This window comes from Hippopotamus amphibius, chromosome 5 (genome assembly GCF_030028045.1).
Source record: "Hippopotamus amphibius kiboko isolate mHipAmp2 chromosome 5, mHipAmp2.hap2, whole genome shotgun sequence".
In the NCBI taxonomy this organism is placed as follows: domain Eukaryota; kingdom Metazoa; phylum Chordata; class Mammalia; order Artiodactyla; family Hippopotamidae; genus Hippopotamus; species Hippopotamus amphibius.
The window spans coordinates 39,382,291-39,405,524 of NC_080190.1; the positions used below are offsets into that span (position 1 = coordinate 39,382,291).

The following is a 23,234-nucleotide window of genomic DNA, read 5'->3' on the forward strand; positions in this document are numbered from 1 at the left end:
TTCCTTGCTTTTGGATTAACGAGTTTCAGAAAGCCATTATTTTAGTCTGGTTTCACCTCTCTGAAACTGATTACACTTCCTGAAAGAAATTAACCAAAGAATTTACATTTGACATGAATTTGCATTGATTGAAATTAATGTTATCACTTACCTATTCCATTAAAAAATATCAATGAGATCTTTAAGCTTGGGAAACCACAGTAGTATATAATGAGGCTGTTATGAGGTTGTGAGCATGAGTTTCTTGCTTTGCATAAATGCAAGGTTAAGACAAAAAGGAGAAACATTGCCAAATTTTCCATAAATTTGTATTACAAGGTCTGTAGCCAAGTTCCTCATCCATGAAGGATTGCTAGACTCTATGCCTACTTGTAAGGATACTGGTATTTCAGATAAAATAATGAAAATGTGTCATAATTGACAGGAAATCCTAAACTCATCTCAATTTTTTACCAGCTTTAGCGAGATATAATTGACATTTAACATTGCGTAAGTTTAAGGTATACAGCATGATGATTTGATATGCCTATATATTGTGAAACGTTTACCACCAATAAGGTTAGCTAACACATCCTTCCTCTCACATAATTACCATTTTGTTGTTATGGTGAGAACATTAAAGCTCGGCTCTCATATCAACTTTCAAGCGCACGATAGTGTCAACGATAGTCACCATCCATGCTGTACATTAGATCCTCAGAACTTGTTCATCTTATAACAGAAAGTTTGTACCCTTTGACCAACAACACCCCATTCCCACCACCCCTCAGGCCCGGGCAACCACCATTCTACTCTCTGTTTCTATGGGTTCGATGTTTTTAGATTTCACATATAAGTGAGATCATACAGTGTTTGTCTTTCTCCATCTGACTTAGTTCACTTAGCGTAGTGTCCTCAAGATCCATCCATGTTGTCACAAGTGGCAAGATTTCCATCTTTTTAAATGGCTGAATATTATTCTATTGTGTGTGTGTATGTATATATATATTCCATATGTATATATGAGTCACATTTTCATTACCTAAGTCTCGTATTCAATAGACAATTAGGTTGTTTCAGGTCTTGGCTATTGCAAATAATGCTGCAGTGAACATGCGTGTACAGATATTGCTTGGAGATAGTGATTTCATTTCCTTTCAATATTTACCCAGAAGTAGGATTGCTGGATCATACAGTACTTCTACCCACTCATCTAAATTTGATGGCTAAAGTTTTCAAAAACAAACAAAAAAAATAAAAAATAAAAAATGAATTTTCCCATGTCCTGCCTTAATTTTCCAAGTAATTTTAGTCTAGAGTAATACAAGTATGACCTCTATGATATTCCACATGCCATTTGAGCCCATTTGTACAAGTATATGCTGCAGTGTGGGTTTGGGGATGTCAGACTTCCTGGGTTAAAACCATGACTCCTTCACTTGCACAATCTTAGGCAAACTGACTTTGTGTCTCAATTTTCTCATCTGTAAAATGAAGATGACCATACCATAGCATTACCTCACAGGGTTATAAGTCTGAAAAGAGATACTTCAGGTGGAACTCTTAACCAAGACTAAACTATCTTTATGACCTATAATAATCAGTATATTAATACTTGCTGTCACACGCAGAGCTAAAGTATAAAATATGTAAAAAGTACTAGCGTTGGTAATAGTGGGGCATTTTTTTCTTCTGTACTTAGCTTATTGATTGAAAGTACAAAAGCTTAAAGCTTCAAAAAATATTTTTATTGAAATATATATATGAGAAAAAATGCACACATTATAAATATATAGCTTGATAATTTTTTATTGTGGTGAAAACATTTAACATGGAATTTACCCTCTTAACGGGTTTTTTAAGTGTACAATGCAGTATTCTTGTCTATAGGCACTGTGTACAGCAGATTTCTAGACATTCATGTGGCATAACTGAAACTTTATACCTGTGATTAGTAACTCCCTATTGTCCCCTGCCCCCAGCTCCTGGCAATCACCATTCTGGTCTCAGCATCTATGAGTTTGGCTATTTTTGATATCTTATGCATGTGGAATCATGCAGTAGTTGTCCTTCTGTGACTGGCTTATTTCGCTTAGCGTAATGTCCTTACGTTTCATCGATGTAAAGAGGATTGCCTTCTTTTTGAAAGCTGAATACAGTAATATTCCATTGTGAGATATCTCTGTCTATCTATATCACATTTTTTAATCCAATTCATCTGTCAATGGACCTTTAGGGTGTTTCACTACTTTGGCTATTGTGAATAGTGCCACATTGAACCTGGGAGTACTGATACCTCTTTGATATCTTGATTTCATTTCTTTTGGATAAAAACCCAGAAGTGGGATTGCTGGATTATACGATAGTTCTATTTCTAATTTTTTGAGGAACCTCCATACTGCTTTCTATAGAGACTGCACCATTTTGTATTCCCACTAACAGTGTATAAAAGTCCCAATTTCTCCACTTCTTTGTCAACACTAGTTGTCTTTTGTCTGAATGATAATAGTCACCCTAACAGCTATGACTTGGGATTTCATGTCAACCAGTAAAATTCAAAATATTTTCATCCCAAATTAAAATTCTACATGCTGTTTGAACCAATAATTCTGGTTTAAAGGTAACTTATCCTATAGGTATAAATTATATTTGTATAAAGTCTAAACTGATATTTGTACAAAAACCTCTATAACACTGTGTGTAAGTACAAAAAATCCTAATTCATCTTAATCTCTGTGAATGATGAATTTCCATGTAACCTTTAATAACGTTCCATATGAGCTGATGGGGAATGATCTCCGTGGTCAAAGCAAGATGTGGAAAAGTATGTATAGTACGGTACATACAGGAGAAAAACTAAATGGGTATCTGTGGATCCATTTGAATATGCATGGCATAATTTGTAGAAGGATACACAAAATATTGGAAAGAGTTAGATGTTTTTGAAGGGGAGAGTGTATGATAAGAATTGGGAGAAAGACGGAGGCTTACTTTTTATTGTATTCCCTATTTTTATCTTCTGAATTTTGTGCCAACGTATGGTAGAATGAATGGAGTATCTGTCCCAATTTGTCACTCCTGTATAATAGCATTATATATCCACACTTTCTGACATGTGGTTTGCAGCTTCCCCCTGTAGGTGAAGCAGACTGTTCTACCCCAGTGAGGTAAGGCTTGGTCATGTGATCTGAATTAGCCAAAAGCATGTGAACAAGCAGAAGTTCAAAAATGCTAGTGTGATCTAGCTAGCCCTCTTGTGTTCTTGGGGTCTGTCATGTGAAGAACATAACCCTGGGAGCTGCTAGTTCCAGAATGAAGAGAGGATGTGGAACAGACCTGGACCAAACCCACAGCTTTGAGCCAAGCTCAGGTGATCTCAGCATAAAATAGGGCCACACCAACCAAACCGTAGATTTGTGAGCATATAAAAATAAATGTTTGCTGTTGTAAGCCACTGAGTTTTTTATCACAAAGCACTGTTGTAGCAGTAGCTGAATAAGTCAAATCCCACAGGAGCTCTCTTAACTGACCCTCACTTACCGGATTCCTATATTAACCAATGCTCTCTTTCTCTTAGTAAACATATCAAGTGATGCCCAATGCCTCTTTTTTTTAAATTTATTTATTCATTTTATTTATTTATTTTTAGCTGCGTTGGGTCTTTGTTGCTGTGCGTGGGGTTTGTCTAGTTGTGGAGAGCAGGGGCTACTCTACGTTGTGGTGCACGGGCTTCTCATTGCAGTGGCTCCTCTTGTTGTGGAGCACGGGCTCTAGGCACAAGGGCTTCAGTAGTTGTGGCACTCGGGCTCAGTAGTTGTAGCTTGAGGGCTCTAGAGCGCAGGCTCTGTAGTTGTGGTGCACGGGCTTCGTTGCTCCGTGGCATGTGGGATCTTCCCAGACCAGGGATCAAAGCCATGTCCTCTGCCTTGGCAGGTGGATTCTTAACCACTGCGCCACCAAGGAAGTCCCCCAATGCCTCTTAAATGTTCATAACTAGTAGGCTAATCTATTACAGCCACATCCTTCCACTCCTTCCAGTTGAGTCATATGCTTACTAAGAGTTAAATCTTTGTTCTCAGACTTATTCATTTCTGTTCTATTAGTTATATTGGTTAAATTATTTAATGAGTTTTGATTAATTTAATTAAATGTGACTAAAATAGAATGTATTGCTTGTACCAAAACTACCATGTAATCTTTGAATGAGATCAATAAAAGTATAAAAAGTGTGATAAAATTAGTCTAATCTTGGTAAATAAATATTATAAAGACATAAAAGGATTTGCACTTAAAGTTATTTCCCAAGTTTTTAAAAAATTGTCATCTCTTTTAAAGACACTAAAAAAATTAAAAGTGATCAATTATGGATTATTTATTGGAGAATGATTATGTGGTATTCAACATCCAAAGACTTTGGTCCTACATGCAAATATTTGTGAGCTATTACACTTATCTGTTTTAAATTAAAATGAACTGTTGAAAGTATGTATATGCATTATTTATTTATGATTTCTTGAGGTTCATAAACAGTTTTCCAATAATTACATCTTCATAGAAGGTAAAGGTCATTTCCAAGTTCACACCATTCAGGAATACAAAAGTGACACTAAAACTTCACGCTACTTTTGGAACTCTGTACTAAATCCTAGAATCACTGTCTGGCGCCATTTAGAGACTGAAATAAAGCAAGACTTTGGAATTCCTAGTGCCTCTCTTGCTGGTCCTAAATTAGGCTTTCTGGAAGCTGCTTTAAACCTGACAGGGTACAAATGCAGTAGTATAAATTCTACTTTGATAAGGAAGACCTCCTGGCTGATCAGTTTAGTTTATCTTTAAAGCAAAACCAGAGAGAATAATCTCTCATGTGTTATAACTTAAGATTATTGCCTACTGTCAATGAGCTCTAATACACTATTTTCAGAAAGTTTTGTTTAATTTAACCTTGCTTTAAAGACAGTGGTCTATAGTTAATAATTTCAATAACTAGGAATTCAGTTTATCCTAGTCATTCCCAATTTTATGCTCCCCCTCCCCAACTTGTAACAGTAAAACAAACTCCTGGAATAGTTAAATGTGGTTAGTTTTCTATATTTTTTTCATGCTTGATGTGAGTCAGGCTTATTTCATGGCTCGTCTATAGATGACCATATGACTATTGCCCTAATTGTGATTTCAAGAAAGCCACAAGATTACAACCAACCGAAATATATTGCCAAACGACTCCCTTGACCAGGTTTTTCTAGGCCAGCACTCCTATGCTTATATTCAATCCTTTGAAAAAGGGGGTGGGAAATGAGTATCATTTATATGAAGCCACTATAACATATTTGAAATAAGAAAGAGAAAGGCTTGTTTTAACTCCTCCCTAAAGTGTACCACTAGCAGAGAAGAGTTTCCTAGGACTTCTTAGATGAAAAAATGGACCTAACCCTGACTGAGAGGGAGAGATTCTGAAATTTCATATGTGGATATTTCTTAGAGAAAGAGCAGTACAGTTGAAATAATTCCTAGCTGGGATGACATGATCAGGGAACACCTCAGCAACAGCAACAAGGTGAAGGATGCTGGAGTAGTCCTCATTGCTGATTAGTATTTTCTCCAAAGCCTCTTATGGTCTTGGAAGCGACTTTTAACTGAAAAGTAGCTGTATTGCAGTTAAGGATATGACTTCATCAAATCTATGATTTTACTGTACACCCGTTGAGGGGCATCAAGGCCCCAGATGAAATCAATGTGGTTCCAATCTGGCAATAGGTTGAAGTAACAGAGATTCCTGATTTGAGGGAGTATCCTGGCCACATCCCAGGGCGTTACAAGGACATCGTTTCCACCAATCCAAATAGCAGTAGGTACTTTCATGGCAGTCATGTCATATAGTGGGGGACGACTCTAGGGAAGAGAGAGAAAGGGTATTCATGAGAGGAAGCTCCTCTGAACAACAACTGACTTATAATAAGTAGAGAGACTACTGAATAAGTATTTACTACAACCATAGGAAGAAAGCATGCAATGGGCCCTATGTTCAAGGAGTGTGAAGCAACAAGGCAAGATGGTTAAATGTACTTTTAACAAAAGTTTGGTAAGTTGCTTACCATGGTAAACAAAGTAGAGTACATTAAATGCTATAAAACATTCCCCAAGTGTAATGGAAATGAAGACAAAGAAGAGATATTTCCAACTAAGGCTTCATATACAGAGCAGTCATTTGAAATGACTCTTGAGGGATGGTTGGATTTTACAGATCAGGATGAAGGTGGGAGGGCTTTCCAGCAGGCAGGAATAGCATGTATGCCATGGGCAGGAATGGAAAGCTGTCCAGCGTACCCAGAAAAGAAAATGGGTAAGACAATAAGTAGGATATAAGATTGGAGATAGTCAAGGTCTAAATGCCAGGCTAAGGCAGTTGGGCATCTTTCAGAAGTTTTAGAGACAAGGCAGGATCATTTCTCAGAGCTCTGTCTTAGGAGGATTGTATAGGTGTCAGCTTGTGGGATGACTTGAAGAAGAAATAGGTTGGAAATGGGTCCTGAAAAAATCTAGACAAACAGTTTGGATGAGCCACAGAAGAGGGTAACTGAAACTATAGGGATGGCTAAATTCTCCAAAGACAAAGAGGAGATAGATGTGAAGAATTTTGGAGGAATTCTGACAATTTGAGAGCGGTGGGGGTTAGAGACTAGCCAGTGAGAGGACAAAGGGGGCAATCAAAAAGGAAAGGAAAAAAAATCAGAGATCATTACATTATGGAAGTCTAAATTAGGAGGCTAAGTTGCAGGGAAGCTGTGGTAACTAATATAAGATATAGGTGAGAATAGGCAATTATATTTGGCAATTAAAAGCCACAAGCAACTTTGAATAGTGTAGCTGTAATAAAAAGATGAAGGACCAAAACACCATTTTCCAGGGTTCAGGAGTGAGTGGAGAAGAGGAGATACTTAGCCCTTTTAAATATTAAAAAGCAAATTGATGGAAGGATGACTTGTTAGAATTGATGGGTTGGTGGAAGGTTTTTTGATTGTTTTTCATAAGTGACAGGAGTTCACTTAAGGTAATAAGAGGAGCCAGTAAGAAGAGATGAGAAGAGATGGGGTTGAGGGCACAAGACCAGGATAACTTGGATAATAAGAGGACCTTCATTTCCTGACAGCGAAAGGAGGGAGAGAATGAAGAGGACAGAGAAATTTTAAGATGGATTAGAGGGAAGTTAAGAAATTTCATTCGTGCAACAAATAAGCATTAAGGGGCCAATAAGTGCCAGGTACTCTGCCAAGTGAGACAACATTGGTGAACAAAACAGAAGGAAATCCCTACCCTCAGGAGGCTTACATGGGCTAATCCTCTTATTCTGGAAAAAACACAGAGTGGATACAGAGATTTTGCTGGGAACTTAAGGAGAGGACAAACCATTGAGACTAGAACATAATAAAAATTGACTTACAAGGATCTAAAATTACAAACGAATAAAACAGGATTGGCCTGGAGTGGGGTAGGACCTGCTAGCTAACCATGTGTGAATTCTGAGGACATTTACACATGCTCAATACTTGTCATCACATTGTACACTTCAATCTTAAATTTTTGGGGTCAATTTTACCTAAATAAAGCTGGAAAAAAAGAAAGTTGACAATAATGGTCTTATGTGTGCGTGTGTGATTGTTTTTTTTGCTTTATTTTCTTGGAAATGTAAACAATATATACGTATAACATGCTCCATAAAAATAATGAAAGAAAACAAAAGTATGTAAAATCCAAAATGAGTGCCTCCTTTACTCCTTCATGTCCACCCACTTCACTCTTCCTTTCTTCCCCTTTTGGAAAGTTATCACTTTAACATTTGCTGTTTATTTATTTTTTGGCCTTTTCCTAAGCTTTTGCAAATATATGCGTTTGTGAATATACGTGGTCTGAGGAGCGAGAGAAAACTTTTGTAGGTAATGAAAATGTTCAATATCTTGCTTGTGACGTGGCTGTAGGAGTAAATATATTTGTCAAAGCTCATTGAGTTAGACATGTAAAATCAGTGCATTTTACTGTGTGTAAATCACGCCTTAATCAAGCTGTTAAAAATAATAATAAAATTATACATAACTAGTTGTCTTAAGGGCTAGTAGAATCATTTCTCTAACAATTCAATCCATTACTGAGAAATTGACTGGTATGATTGACTGATTTGATGTTCAGAAACAATTTAATTGATCTATGTTTGCACTAATATTCTTAAATACGTCAGCCTGGGAAAACATTGAAAAAATTTTAATTTAATGTGCTTAGTTCATACTGAGAAGCCCAGCCCCTGACTTAGAAAAAAGGAAGGTGGCAACAGGATTGATTAGAAATATAGGAGGGCTAAACGAGTCTATAAATTTTGGTGTGCAAAGTTAGAGGGGAAAAGATGCCTTAAGACTCAACTCTTCCTGGGTAGATAATTCTCTTAACTTTTATGTGTAATCCTAATTTTTTCTGTTGGTATCAAGAAGTGTGTATTCATTTACTCTGTAAATTTTTATAAAACAATTTGCATTATTATGCAGCCATTAAAAACTGCCTTAAAAAGCCCCTCAGTAACATTGGTATGTTTTGCTATGACTGTAAATAAAAAAGCAAGATTGAAAGTTGTGGGAAAGTGGTGATGTTGAGATTGGAATACATGTAAAAAAGTATTGATACATCTAGTTATCTCTGGGTGGAGGCATTATAAATGATTTGACTTCCTTAATATGTATTTCCTTCATTTCTAGATTTTCTGAAATGAATGCATATTAAAACTGGCCCTTTTTTAAAAAAATCCTCTATCTATTAATGTGAATGCAACCAATTGCCAGCTAGGATTCTTTTTACTCTAATTTATCACTGTAATTTTTCAAAGCCGCCCTTCTGGGGTCACTCTGAGTAGCTCACCTGATTGTAGTGACGCATGTTCTCAGCTTCACTTCCCCAGTCATAAGCTCTGAATTCATCAGATCGGTAAAGCTGAATTAAATGTTTTGTAGAAAAGTGATATTCAGACTAAGAATCATGATTGTTAACAGCAAATCTTAGAAAAGCACTGTATGCAGGGAAGAAAATAAGGCTTCTGGATCACCAGAAAAATATAAATAAATTTGAAAAACAAGGTCAACCAGTATGAAAAACAAGGTCAACAGAAAGGGATGCAATGATCTCCTCGGTTTGAGGGAAAAGCTAGTGGAAAACCAAATCTCTTTACAGGGAAATCAAATCTCAGGTATTTCTTTCTCTGGCGAAGGCTCAGTTCTCCTGAGGTTCTCCCAGTTTACCTTTTGTCTCAGCTCAGGGCCTATTTTGCAAGCTCTGATTTAAGATGGGGTTCATTTATGTTACCTACTTGGTCTGTACCATACCTTTGTTCTTTGTCTTAAAATCCAGGGAAATCAAACCGTAAAGATGGTGACAAGGGCAAAATTGAAACCAGACTCTAAGCTTCTTAGAACAGACATGCTAACTCTGTCCTTTCATATATAAAGAAAATAAGGGGAATGGTTTTCCATGGCAAAGACATTACCTGTTTTATATGCAGGATGTTCTGTACTGATGATCCAGTGGGAGCGTGGGACATATACACGTCCATTCGGCTCTGAAGGAAAAAAAAACATCTATTACAGCAATAACCACCCAATGAGAAAGCTATGCCTTGCAGAAACAGAGAATAATTATGCTAAGAATTAATAAACCAATATTGCAGTTTTGAAAATGTCAAGGCAGAATCATCTAGATAATTATGAATTCATGTCAGACACTTGGATGTGGGTGAACCAGGGGCTGACTGGTAGCATGGGCTGCTTGAGAGCAAACCTGCATGAGCTCTGAATCTGTAGGATAATTTGCTTATTTTGAAGTAGAAGCAGCAATGCACATCGCAGAGCAGAGCAACCAAGAAAGGTGCTCTGTGCAAGTGTGTGTGTGTGTGTGTGTGTGTGTGTGTGCGCGCGCGTGTGCGCGCGTGGTGGGGGGTGGTATATGTGTACAGATGTGATGATCACAGATCAGTACATCAAAAATCCTGGAGTTCAGGACCTAACTTTGTTCATGATAAACTTTGTGACTTTGGGCAAGTCATTTATCATCTCTGAGTTTCTGCATTTTCATCTATTAAATGGACATGCTAAAAATAATACTACTAATTTGCTGTGCTCTTGTAAGGATAAAATACAATGCTGCAAAAGAAAAACAAAAAATTAATCACTTCCATATACTTTAATCTTCGTAAATATTATAGAGATGAAAATTACTGACGTGAAATAGTAATGATAATTCTATGTCTTAGAATATAATGAAACCAATCAAGGAAACTATTAAAGATCTTTACTTTTGAAGAAGCAGCCTTTGAACAATTGTTCCTCAAGGTTTTTAGTCTAACACAACCTAGCCTCTTAAAGAATGGGGGTAGGGCGGGCTGGTGGAGAGGAGCTATTTTGGAACTGGCTTCATTGTAACAGTCTCATTGGCTGCCATTTGGAATATGACAGAGATAACTACTCAACCATACTAGTCTGTAGCCCGAACTCCTCCTCCTCCTTGAATTCTCAATAACTGGAAACGGAGTTGAAGGAACAGAACTTCTGCTTCTTCATAGGAAAGGGATTACACCTCCATTCCATTCTATCTCATATGTTCCAAGTTAAGTGACGAATTTTGAGGCTAAAGTCACCAGACAAGTGAAGACACACATGGAATAAGTTTAATACTTGTATGTACTTTTCTTTTCTAGGATTTTATTTTATTTTTTAATGTACTGTATCATACTGAAATAAAATCAAGTTGACTGGGGCTTCCCTGGTGGTGCAGTGGTTAAGAATCTGCCTGCCAATGCAGGGAACTCGGGTTCGAGCCCTGGTCCGGGAAGATCCCACATGCCGTGGAGCCACTAAGTCCATGCGCCACAACTATGAGCCTGTGCTCTAGAGCCTACGAGCCACAACTATTAAGCCCGTGCGCCGCAACTACTGAAGCCCGCATGCCTAGAGCTTGTGCTCTGCAACAAGAGAAACCACCACAATAAGAAGCCTGTGCACTGCAATGAAGAGTAGCCCCCGCTCTCTGCAACTACAGAAAGCCCGCATGCAGCAATGAAGACCCAATGCAGCCAATAAATAAAAAATAAAATAAATAAATAAAGGGCCAGGACAGGGAGAGGGGGAGGGAGTCACAGGAGGGAGGGGTTATGGGGATACATGTATAAATACAGCTGATTCACTTTGGTGTACCTCAAAAACTGGTACAAGAGTGTAAAGCAAATGTATTCCAATAAAGAGCTTAAAAAAAAAAGAAAAGAAAAAAAAAATGAGGTTGACTGAAGTAAGTGGTGGCTGATTGTGAACATGTGAAACCACTACCTATTGTGGAACAACTATTTTCTTAAATTTGACCAGGGATGAAAGTATGACGCTGCCTGTTCTCTTCCTCAGTCTTCACATTTATTGTCCATTGAATATCTAATCTTCTATGCTTAGCAAATCTCTGCCCTTAAGAGTTTAGAATACCGCATTAATTTATGGAGTATAATAGATACATCAAAATGAATCAAAGGAAAGCTGGAATTTCTAAAAGCATCAAATGGCCCCAGAATCATTATACATACCGCATTCATATTTTTCTTGTTGAATCCAGCCCATAAGGACAGAAATTCACTGCATATGACCCCTAATATTTTATTGTTGCAGATTTTGGTAGAAGGTGACTTCCTTAATTTATCTCCTAAAAAGAAACCTTTGGTACCAAAAATCCTCTGTAAAAATAAAAAATAATTATTCTTTCAAGGACCATTTTCAGACTTCTTGACATCCCCTTCATCCCAGGAATGAGAATTCTTGGGGATCTATTTATATTTGTATATTTATTTGCTATTTTGATCAAGGAGACCCAGTTGTTCAGGAAAAGTAACTATTTATGAATCAATCTCCACCCAAGGGATATTATCAAACATGACTTGCAAGGAGGTTGCAGTAAGGACCCTCAACCCCAAAGTAGCTAATTTCTCCATGCTGAAGCTCCCCCACATTCTGTCCAATCAGTGACTGCCTATATTTCTCATTAATTGACAAGAAAGGTGGAACAATTTCTCCTTAAGGTCAAGTATTACCTTGAATAGGAAGGAAAAGCAGGGTTTTTCCCTATTACCCACATACACATGACCTTTCTGTAGTGTTCCAGAGTAGCCAGCTTTTACACTGAAAAGTAGGGGATGGTGTACTGAAGGGACGGTGCTACTGGACAGAAAGAAATTGACATCATGGGAGGCAGCATGGTTAAATCCTCTAGGGCTTGGAAAAGCAAGCTTGGATGGGGATCTCTGATGGGAAGACTGGAGCTTCTAGGGGAAACAGATATTATGAAATGGGGGATGGCACCAGAGAATGGGACTTAAAGTAGCAGGAAGTTTGACAGTAGGGGATAAGAAACTGAGATAAGTCAGGAACAATATGTGCCTCAGACCCAACCTATGTAGGCAAAGGAATACATATGCAAAACTGGTGTGTTTGGAGATAGATGTGTCTACCTCTGGATTTAATTTAACTAACTCGTGTGCTCAACTCTGCCCAAATGTAGAAAACATCCAAAAGTAACTGATGTCAACACACTTTGAAATAGAGCTATCAGCCACACAAAAGGGAAGTTACATCCCTTGAGCTTACAAAACAATGCCAGAAAACTACCATCAAACCAATCAGTAAGCCTCATGGAAGTTCTTTCTTGTGTTTGTTCACAAATACATTTTTTCTATTCCTATCTCTTCACCTCAAACCAGGACCTCATCTTATATATGAATTACTGTGATACCCTAATTGGTCTCCTTGAATTCATTTTGACAAAAATTTATTCTATCCTTCACTCTAAATTTAATGGGCCATCTTGTTAAAATGCTATGTTCATTGTGGCAATGACCTTTTCAGAGAAACAAAAGCAGATAGAAAAAAACTTTTAATGAATAAAATCCCAAATTCACAACTGACCATCAAACTACTTTTCCAACCATTGGAAAATAATCAATAAATACGTGAATGAATAATTCAGTTGTAAGACATTTAGGCTTTGGAATCTTAGCTTTAGTAAATTAGAGCAAGCATATTATTCACGCTTACCTAACATCAAAGTCAGGGACATCAGTGATCACATGTAACTTGAAAAATCTTCCATTTGGGCACTGAGAATTCACTGACATGCCCAGTGGAACAAGATTGGAACAAGGAAACTTGTGAGTAGAACTTAAACTGACATAGCAGTCAGCTCAGTTAGAAATTCTGACTTAAACGCAGGTCTGTTAATAACTGAGTATAGTGAATAGTGTATGAGAGCTGTAGACATTGTGGCACAAACACACACAAGGACACACACACACCAAGCACACGATCACAGAGTCTGGCTTCTACAGATTTCATCTAAATGTCCCACTTTTGTTTCATAATAGATTTAAAAATAATAAGGATCTATCATCTAAAAGGAGATCCTCATATGCATTTTTTTTTCTCATATGCATTTAGGCAAAAGGAAGAGCCTACCTTGATTGTGGAACTTGGAAGTAGGAAAAAACTGGTAAAAATGCCCGTAGGGTATTTGAATGAGATCGTAGGACCCAAGGCAAAGTTCATTTTGATTCTTTGTGCCAGTTCAGGCATGGTGGCAAAGGCTGCAAACCCTGAGAGAACAGGAGACCAGACAATCTGGTAAAAATTAGAAGTACTTAGGCAATGTTGCTACTAAGAAAAGTGGGACTCAGCTTTGTCATTTTTATCCTTCTGCTGCAGGGATCTTAGGGATGAAGTTAATCTGCCTTCAGCCCTCATGTCTCCGTTTTTCTCTTATTCTGGATCACTTAACTTGGCTGGGGAAAGTGAGGGATAAGTTGCTGAAGCAAGTCCTGCCAAGTGAACTGGGGACACCCTCACTTCCCAAGTGGGGGGCAAGTGCTGGCAACATTGTCACTTCACCCCCAACTCTGAGATGCCAGACTGTCACAGAGCCTCTACAAATTATCAGTACGTGGGAGGTGAATCAATCAGCTCTTTCTGTACCATCATTCAGTTATTCCACAGTTTTTCTTTCTCACAGTGGAACGAGATTTCATTGCTTCCAGTGCTTCATTGGATGCTTACCAAACCTCCGCAATCTTCCCTGTACTCAAAAGGGAAGGGGCTTTCCCTCAGTCCACCATGGTCCCAGTGAGGACCAGGTGTCTCCATTTGCTCTGATTGTTCAGTAATAGCATTGCATCCATATCTAGTACCCTGAGGATAAGAGCGGGGATCAGCCCCACACAGGAAAGGCTGTGTGGAGGATCTCTGTGTTTTGATTCCCTGAGGTGCTTTCCTGGGCCCCCTCCAGTGTGTGTGTGTGTGTGTGTGTGTGTGTGTGTGTGTATACGTAGCCATAGCAGGGTTTGTTTTCTTTTTCCTTCTGAATTTCTTGTTGAAATATTGAAACTGTCTTAGCCAGAAAAGGAACTGGCAGAATAATTGATACAAAGACTGAGACAGGCATAATTGCTCCCCCTGGAAGATGTCTGGAAATGTATGGAGGTTTTTGATGGTCAGACTGACTGGTGAGTCCTGCTGTTATTTAATGGATTCGGGCCTGTCTTTGTTATATGTCCTATAAAGAGTGAGTCCTTCCCACATAACAGAAAAGTCTCTGCTTAAAAGACAAATAGTGCTCCCTGAAAATTTTCATGCCCCAAGTGCAACTCAGAGCCCCCGTGATCAAATTTACTACTTTCTCTGCCAATCAGATATGAGAGCATATCTAAGTCCTACCCACTTTTCTAGACCCCACTCAAGTCACCCTTCTCCATACAGTTTCTCCACAGGGCCCAAACACCCCATCGGTGAAGTCAAAATGACCTGGTTTGAATTTATGTTCTGTCTCTTATGTATTAAAGAGACCTTGAAGGAGCCACTTACTCTCTTTGAACTTCTGTTTCCTTTTCTATGAGATGGAAATAATAATGGTAGGATTGTTCTGAAATTTAGAGAAAGATGTGATAGGAAAGGTCCTGAACAGAGGGCCCTAAATATACTAAACGCTCCTAAGTGTTAGCTATTATGGTATAATTATTGACCTACTAGTGGCAGGTTTTTTTGGGGGGGAGGGGTGTGGGATCCTCTTACTAGTTCTTTGATACTCTTTTAATATATTTGCTCTGATGTTCACTGCCTAATCTAAATTTGTAAGCTGCCTATCAATACAAAGCACTGGTAAATACATATTTTTTCTTGATGATAGCAGAGATGAGACTACTGTAGGAGTATCTATTGTCTCTTGCACAGTTTCACCCAAACTAAAATATTGCATTTTCGTATAACACAGTCTCTTAAAATTGGAAACTTTAGTGGAAGATTACTAACAAATTTATATTTTTAATAGTATGGGTTCCTTTACATTTTTATGTGGAGCTAGACTATTGATTTCTTTAAAAAAAATCTAGGAACCCATTAAGAAGTACATATTCAAAGTACATTTCTTGGACTTTTAAAAGACTTTCTATATAGTGCTTACAATTAATTGCTACTCCATAAATATTAAATCATACACTACATGGATAAGCCCAGTTGATTTATCATAGTAAGCTTCTGTGTTCTGATTCACAAATAAAAATGTTACCATATCTATTCAGTTTGTTAAAATATGAGTATAAGCCCCTTTTTTTTACTTTTTAAAATCCCATGTGGGTTGTGAGGAAGGTATGATTGATGCATATTTAACATTCTTCAAGGATATTTCGTGGCATTTGGCTTTACTTTTTCTGCTTGGAGGAGGTCTAGAGACTTACTCTTTGGAAATACTTCTTTGGATTCTGAGCACACCTTATTCCTGGGAAATGACATCACCACTACAATGTGCTGCGGTGACCAGAAATAGATGAAAGATTCACCCTACATACTCACAGTCTCTGGAATTCAGTTTCATAGCCACTTAGGGCGCTAGGGTTAGGGGCCCATCACAGGGCAGAGAATTAAGCACACTGTAAATATAAAACAGTTACTCTGTTCCAATTCAAAGGTGAACTCTTGTGTGGCTCTGACCCGTGTAAAATGTTGACCCTTGTAAACATACCTATTGTGGTACCAAGGGAATGTCCGACAAAATACAATTTCTCCTGACCGGTTTTATTTACAATGAAGTCTATTATTCCTGGGAGATCATATTTGGCCATTTCATCAAAGCTGAAAAATAAAACAGGGCCTGATAAATATTCCCAAGTAAGTTCAAAACTCAGAGTACTTGTTCGTTTATTTTTTACACACAGAATTCTGTACTGTCCACTTACTTGGGTTGTATTTCATAATGTATTCAGTTACGTGTAGGCTGTTGTAGCTTTTGTTCGCTGCATTTATATGCCTTACTTTCTAATAACAGGAATGATTTCAAGGCTTGTGTAAACTACATTATCTGAAGCTCAATCTTGTCATTCTTCCCCTTTGTTCCCTTCTCCTGCATTTCTTTTGCTGTCCTTTCCCTACTTGGTTTTCATGCCTCTACTTCAGTCTCCCCCAGGAAACTTCAGGTCCTTTAGAGCCACTTAATACCCAGCTTTGGGAACAGAACTGGTTGTAAATCATGATTCTACCATGTACTAGCTGAGTAACTTTCCATAAGTTACTTAAGTGCTCTGAGCTTAAGTTTCCTCCTCTGTGAAATGAACATGATAGTGCTATATGGCAGGGCTATTATAGGGGTTGGATAGTATTAAACGAATGACTCTGGCTGCTATTAGGCATTCAATCAGATGTTGCTACTACTAATATTTCTGTCCATATAGAGATGTATTTAATACATACCAAAATCCTGAGGTACTGGTTCAACCAACATTAATACAAGAGAACAAAAAAAACCCGAAATAACATAAAGTTGAGTTGGGTACCTCCTGAACTAAGGTCCTGCTTGTTAAAAGGACATTAGAGGAAATATAGATTGGTAGTTCCCAGTATAAGAGAATGGTTGTGATGCCTTACTGTAAATAAGCTCCACGCTCCCAGCCAAGGACCAACAACACAAAATATTTCCCGATGCTTGCCCCTGGACAAAAGCTCTGACTCTAACAATTTCATCTATTATTTCTTTCCTTCCAACTTGTCAGTGGGTACTGAATATTTCATTAATATGGTTCTGTTCTAGCAGGAGGCTTCAAACCAACAGGAAGTTTAAGCCTGAGAAAGGATGTCCACTGCAGGCATCAGCCTGTCCTCTGATGATAGCAGAAAACACTTTCATTAAAAGAAGCAGTCAGCATACCAGAAGATTCTCTCCTATTGCTTACTAACAAGGTTTTAAGGATCTCATATAAGAGTTTCCCTGAAAATGGTATTTTACACATTCTCAGCCACAGTCCCTGTAGGTAAAATATAGTAGTTACACACAACATCTTTGCAAAACTGATCGGCTGTCTGAGAGAAAAAACTTGTAATAGCATCACTAGGATAAATATGAGCTTTGTGAGGGCAGAGACTTGGTTCATGTTTGAATGCTCAGGGGCTAGAACAGTGCATAGAGTAGGCACTCAATAAACATTGGCTGAATGAGCACATACATTGGTCACAGAAATTTCCTAAGCTGTCCCTCGGGACATACTTATAATGTATAGTATTGAATAGAATTGTGTGTTAAAATGACCTTGTTGACATGATACAATTTGCTTGTGGGAGAATCAATGGAAATCAGAGCTTCTTGCTATTTATCTCCTTCGAGATGTTTGTAAAAACTACAAGGAGCTGTGTGACTCCAAGGATCATGTGTTGTTATTAATGCCAACACAGCATTGTATTTAAAGGACTTGTCTCAAAGTGCCTTCATGATCTTTCGCAGATATAGCTTACCTAAAGGCCCAGAATTCCTCATCATTCACTGAGAGTGTTTTGTGTCTTCTTGACCAAGTGTTCCCCCGACTGTTTCCCATCCATACGTCATAACCTGCATCTGCTAGAAGGAATCCCAGGCTGCCATTGGCATAATTCTCAAGCCAGGCGGCATTGTCTGTGAACAGGGCATGCTGCAAGTATACAACTGGCCGGACACCTGGAGGGAGGGAGGGAGGAAGAGAGAGAAATTTATAATAAATAGAGCATCTCGGGAACATGATAGACACACACACACACACACACACCCAGCTGGAAAAACCAAAAACCAAAAACAGCATTCACTTTCCCGCCTGCCATTAATGTGGAGAGTTGTCATCACATAAGTTTTTTGAGCACATACTTTGTACCTGGTGTTGTGCTGACTGATTGACGTGCATGAGCTGATTAAATTCTTACAATAACTCTGTAAAGTAGCTCCTACTTTGGGGATCCTCATTTTATACATGTGGAGACTTAAGGTAGTTAAGTACCTTTCCTAAGGGGTCACCCAGCTGACAGGGCTAGGACTCAAGCCTGGTTCTGTTTCCTGCCCAAAGTGTGTGCTTGTAACTGCTCTGCACAGTGTATTCGCTTTTACACGTGTCCACTGCGTGTTTGCTCTTACACGTGTCCACTGTGTGTTCGCTCTTACACGTGTCCACTGCGTGTTTGCTTTTACACGTGTCCACTGCGTATTCACTTTTACATATCTCCTGGGTTAGACTTACAAAGACATGAATGTGATCACGTCTGATGGAGTCTTATGCCTCTTCCAGGAGGAGGAGGTGAGCATAAATGGACAATGACTGGTTCCTCTCCAAACTTCCAACCAAATCCTCAGCCTCTGCCCATTGAAGAGCATTTGAAAACTACAATAGTAAAGTCAGCTTAACGCCCTCCTGAGAACTCTCAAATTTCTGAGGAAGAGAACCAGGATGGAAGACTTTATAATTTAATAGTTAAGAGCACAGGCTCTGGAAGTAGGCTTTCTGGGTTTGAATTCTGGTTCTGTCACGTGCCATTTGTGTGACTTTGAGCCTGTTCCATAAGCTGTTTTACTTTGGTTGCATGGTCTGTAAAATGATAACTATTAATAGTACCAACTGCATAGGGTTTCTGGGAGGTTTAACTGATTTAATTCATGTAAAGCATTTAGAACAATACACCTAATAAATGTCTTTTAATTCCAAATCTTCCCCAAATTCTCCCTCCTTAAGCAAACCCTTTCTTGTAAAGTTTTCTTTTCTATTTCATAATGCCCCCCACCCCTGCCCCCCCCTCGCCATGCCTGGTATCACAAGATGTAGCAAAAACAAAAACAAAGATAAACAAAAAGACCCAGGATGCCCTATTAAATCTGAATTTCAGATTAACAGTGAATAACTTTTTTCATATAAGTGCATCATAAAGTGAGATACGAAAAACTCATCTGCTGTTTATCTAAAGTTCACTTTTAACTGGGCAGCTCATATTTTATATAGTAATCTTACCCACGTCCCACTCCCATTTTTCATTGTGAAACTCTTGAATTCTTTAACAACATGATTTCAGCTGCTTCTGAATGTGGCTGGGAGGCGAGATGATTCAAAGCGATTGTGGTAAATGATTTGGTAGGTAAAGGCCACTGAGCCTTTGCAGATACTTTGCTTACTCTTCTCTCTCTCTCCTTAGAGGTTTTGCAGGTATATTTCCCCTTCTGAAGAGTGTAATTCCTCTGCTTTTGCCTGGCTGGTTCCTCATTCTAGAATGATGCTTTAGTAACCGCCTGCTCTTTCATCGCATAAGCTATGTGCTCCTCAGGTCAAAGCATATGTGAATGTTAAAGTTTTCCTTCCTGGAAAAAGTTCCAGTAATGCCACTGTCATTTAATTGGATTTTTTATCCTGCAGAGGGAGGCCTGTTGATTCTAGAGGGGGCAGGAGGGACTCTTTTGGGATACCCCACAGACAGCTTCATACCCCCCAGCCAATCTCTTTCCAACAGTGAGGAAATCCACTTTGCAGAATACAGCAATTTTCCACATGAGAAATCAGTAATGAGCTAACGAAATGTAGGCTCCACCTCTGCATTTACTCCCTAAGAAAAAAGCCTGGTGGCAGTCAACAAGATCAGTCTTGCCCTTTATATTTTTAGGTTCTTGCCTGTCTTCGGAGAATTGGAAAAGAGCGAGACTCCTTGTCAACAAGGTAAAGACTAATTCAAAATTCAAACCAATTTTGATAAATCAGTTATTGTCTTAATGAACAGCCTGCACTAAACTTTAGTCCTATGCAGTTCCCCTTTTCAGGAGAGACACATCTGGTACCTGTGCTGCTAGTGTCTCTTCGTCCGTGGGGAATTCTGTTGACGCTGAGTATGTACCCATCCTGAGTGGTGACTTCGTACTCCTCACTGGGGTAGCCATTGTAGGTGATGATTTCACTCTGCCCAGTAAAAATATGAGCATTAGCTAAATATCTTCTGTAAAGGTTATCAAAAGGAACTAGAAAAAAGCAACTAGTTTGTGCTTATTGGGGTAAATTATCTGAAATCTGTGGCCCCAGGTAACTGTTAAATTAATTTACTACATAAAGTCTTCATAAAAAGTAAGTAGAATATTAGAAAATGTCTGCTAGTGGTAAATTTGGGAAGGTTGGAGATTATATCTAGCATTGACCCACTTTTCTGACAAAACTATATTCTCAAGTCAATTGTCTTTTTTTTAAAAGTATATATATATATACACATACATGCATATATGTATGTATTATATATATTCTTTCCCATATTCTTTTCCATTATGGTTTATTACAGGATATTGAATATAGTTCCCTGTGCTAGACAATAGGATCTTGTTGTTTGTCCATTCTATATATAATAGTTTGCATCTTCTAATCCCAAAGCCTCCCCTGCGCCAACTCTGCCCCAACCCCCGGCAACCAGTCTACTCTCTATGTCTGTGAGTTTGTTTCTATTTTATAGATAAATTCATCTGTGTCATATTTTAGGTTCCATATATAAGTGATATCATATGGTATTTGTCTTTCTCTTTCTGACTTACTTCACTTATTATGATAATCTCTATGTGTGTATGTATATGCATATCACATATTGTTTTTAACTTTTTATTTTATATTGGAGTATAGTTGATTAACAATGTTGTGTTAGTTTTAGGTGTACAGCAAAGTGATTCAGTTACACATATACATGTATATATACATACATATATATGTGTCAATTGTCTTTTGAGACCCCTCTTGGTTTAAAGATAATAAAACCATAGTCCAGTAGAGGGCAGTCATATATATATTCCAGAGGGCTTAAAATAGAAATTCTTAATATTCTTTAAAATGTAAATTCAAAAGGGGAGGCTATCTATAAAAGATATAATTCTGCTTTATATTACTAGAAAGTATTACTTATTCAGCCAAAAGAGATCTACCAGCTCAACTCTTGCAGAAATGTTAAAAATCACCCATGTTTTATGTTTTCTTATCAGAGATTTTCTGCCATAACAGAACTTTAATAACCTCATAATCAATTAATCTGCTTTATTTAATGTTCTTTGGAATTTTCCATCACTTACGATATTCATCCACACTTCAGGATTTGCTTCTTTTTCAAAATTAAAGAGGCCACAAGCATTTAAAATTCCACAAATCAAATAGGTTGTTGTTAAAAGCAGCCACATCATAGGAATGCCTGGCATAAAACATTTAATAACCACAGATTAATGTTATATGTCAAAGTTGATTAACAAAATTAAAATAGTCCCCTAATGAAAATTTGACTAGCATCCTGAGAAAGCTGAGACAGTGTGGAAGGGGGTAAAGTGAGTGAGCTAACGCTGAGCATGATTAATCTATTTTTTCACATAGAAGCTGCTCTGACATAGTCCAGTTCCAGAGGGAAATGAATTTAATCTAGTATGAAGGCTTGTTTTTTGTTTTATTTTAATTCAAGCTTTTCAATTAATTTAAATTTTTGCTCACCTGTGAGTTGCTACAACACATAAAGATTCAGAGGACAAGTTTCCATACCATGGCAAAGCTAAAAGTGGAATTATCCTCCAGTCTCATCCAGCATCCCACAAAACAAACAAACAAACAAAACAAAAAAAAAGAGCAATGGAACAATGAAGCTTCAAACAGGCTTATGATCAGTTTCAAGTGATGTGATTACTTTCCTTGTGAACACCCAAAGGCAAATTTTGCCCATTTAAATGTGCAGTGTCTCATCCTTGGCACAGCTTAAAAGCATGTCTCCTCAAAGCAGTCTGACCATCACTGCAATGCAGAATACTCATCATAGGGGAGTTGCCCTGACTTTGAAGTGGCCTGAGTTTGAAGTCCAGCCTCAGCATGAACAAGATTTCTGATTTTGAGCAAATTATTCAGTAGCTTTGTCTCTTGGTTTCCTCACTGGTAACATTAGGATAATAATTTAACCTACCTTATAGGGTGGTAGGGAGGATTAAGTGACATGCAAAGCACTAAGCCCAGTGTAAGTTTTCACTATTTTCTTAAAATCTAAGAATGAACAAGGGAGTAACATCAGAGAGTCTTTACTATAACAAATTAATGACAGACTTCTAGAAATGCAGAATTTACTTTTGAAGTTAAATAGCTTTCCATAAATTTGCTATCTGGTTGAAGATGATTTTACATCTGTAAATGTTATATAATTAAAAACATTTTGAAACTAGTAAAAGCTAATGTCTACTGAGGGCTTAGTTTATGTCAGGCACTGTTCTAAATGCTTCACGTGTGTTATTGAAACCTCAAAGAAATGCCATGAAGCAGCTACTGTTATTATCCTCATGTTGTCACTGAAATTAACAAAGGCTTAGAGAGAGGAAAGATCTGCCCAAAATTACAGAGCGGAGAGGTGACAGAGCTAGGACAGGAACAAACGCAGCCTCAGCGCAGAGCCCTTGTACCTGGCTACCACTCCCAACCTGCCTCCCGATTGTGGTAAATCTTGACCTTACCTAGTTAGGTGAGTTTCCCCTGCTCCTGAGGACTCCTTAGTGAAGAGGAACTTCTGAACTTTTGCATATGACAAAATGAAGAACCAGATACCATTGCAGTTAGAAGCTAGAGAAATGAGAGATGGGAAGCCCGTGGAAGTGAAGAAACCCTGGAGAATGACACACACCCAGGGCCAAATAACCGGTTTGACTGAATCCTCCACGTTTCCACTGAGTGTCTGTCACCGTTGGGAGGGTTCAGAAAACATTTTCAAAACAGGGCATCAAATGAGAAAGTATTCACTCAGGATCCTAAGACAAAGTCAGAGTTCATATTTACCTTCTCAACACCAGGGTTCACTATGAGAGTCAACTGAAGCAATGTTTGTGAAAGTACTGATGTCAACCATGTAATGTGCAGGAAAGTGATTGATTGTAGCTCAGTTGAGAAGTTGAGGCCA

General features: G+C 38.1%; 1 protein-coding gene across 4 annotated transcripts; it reads right to left on the bottom strand.

The window, feature by feature from the left end:
* Window positions 1-4,462: 4,462 nt before the first annotated feature.
* LIPN (lipase family member N) lies at window positions 4,463-22,958 on the bottom strand. Of its 4 annotated transcripts, XM_057735944.1 has the most exons (11): window positions 22,795-22,952; window positions 21,797-21,878; window positions 21,391-21,506; window positions 20,131-20,248; window positions 17,805-18,003; window positions 16,045-16,154; window positions 13,494-13,630; window positions 11,576-11,722; window positions 9,500-9,571; window positions 8,878-8,949; window positions 4,463-5,868 (listed from the first exon to the last, which is right to left on the bottom strand). In XM_057735944.1, the coding sequence occupies exons 3-11, from the start codon at window positions 21,496-21,498 to the stop codon at window positions 5,635-5,637; spliced, it is 1,197 nt and encodes a 398-aa protein (XP_057591927.1). In that variant the 5' UTR covers window positions 21,499-21,506; window positions 21,797-21,878; window positions 22,795-22,952; the 3' UTR covers window positions 4,463-5,634. The 4 variants fall into 4 exon arrangements, with proteins under 4 accessions (XP_057591927.1, XP_057591925.1, XP_057591928.1 ...); XM_057735942.1 differs by lacking the exon at window positions 21,797-21,878; XM_057735945.1 differs by lacking the exons at window positions 8,878-8,949; window positions 21,797-21,878 and having other exon boundaries at window positions 22,795-22,958.
* Between the last annotated feature and the right edge of the window lie 276 nt (window positions 22,959-23,234).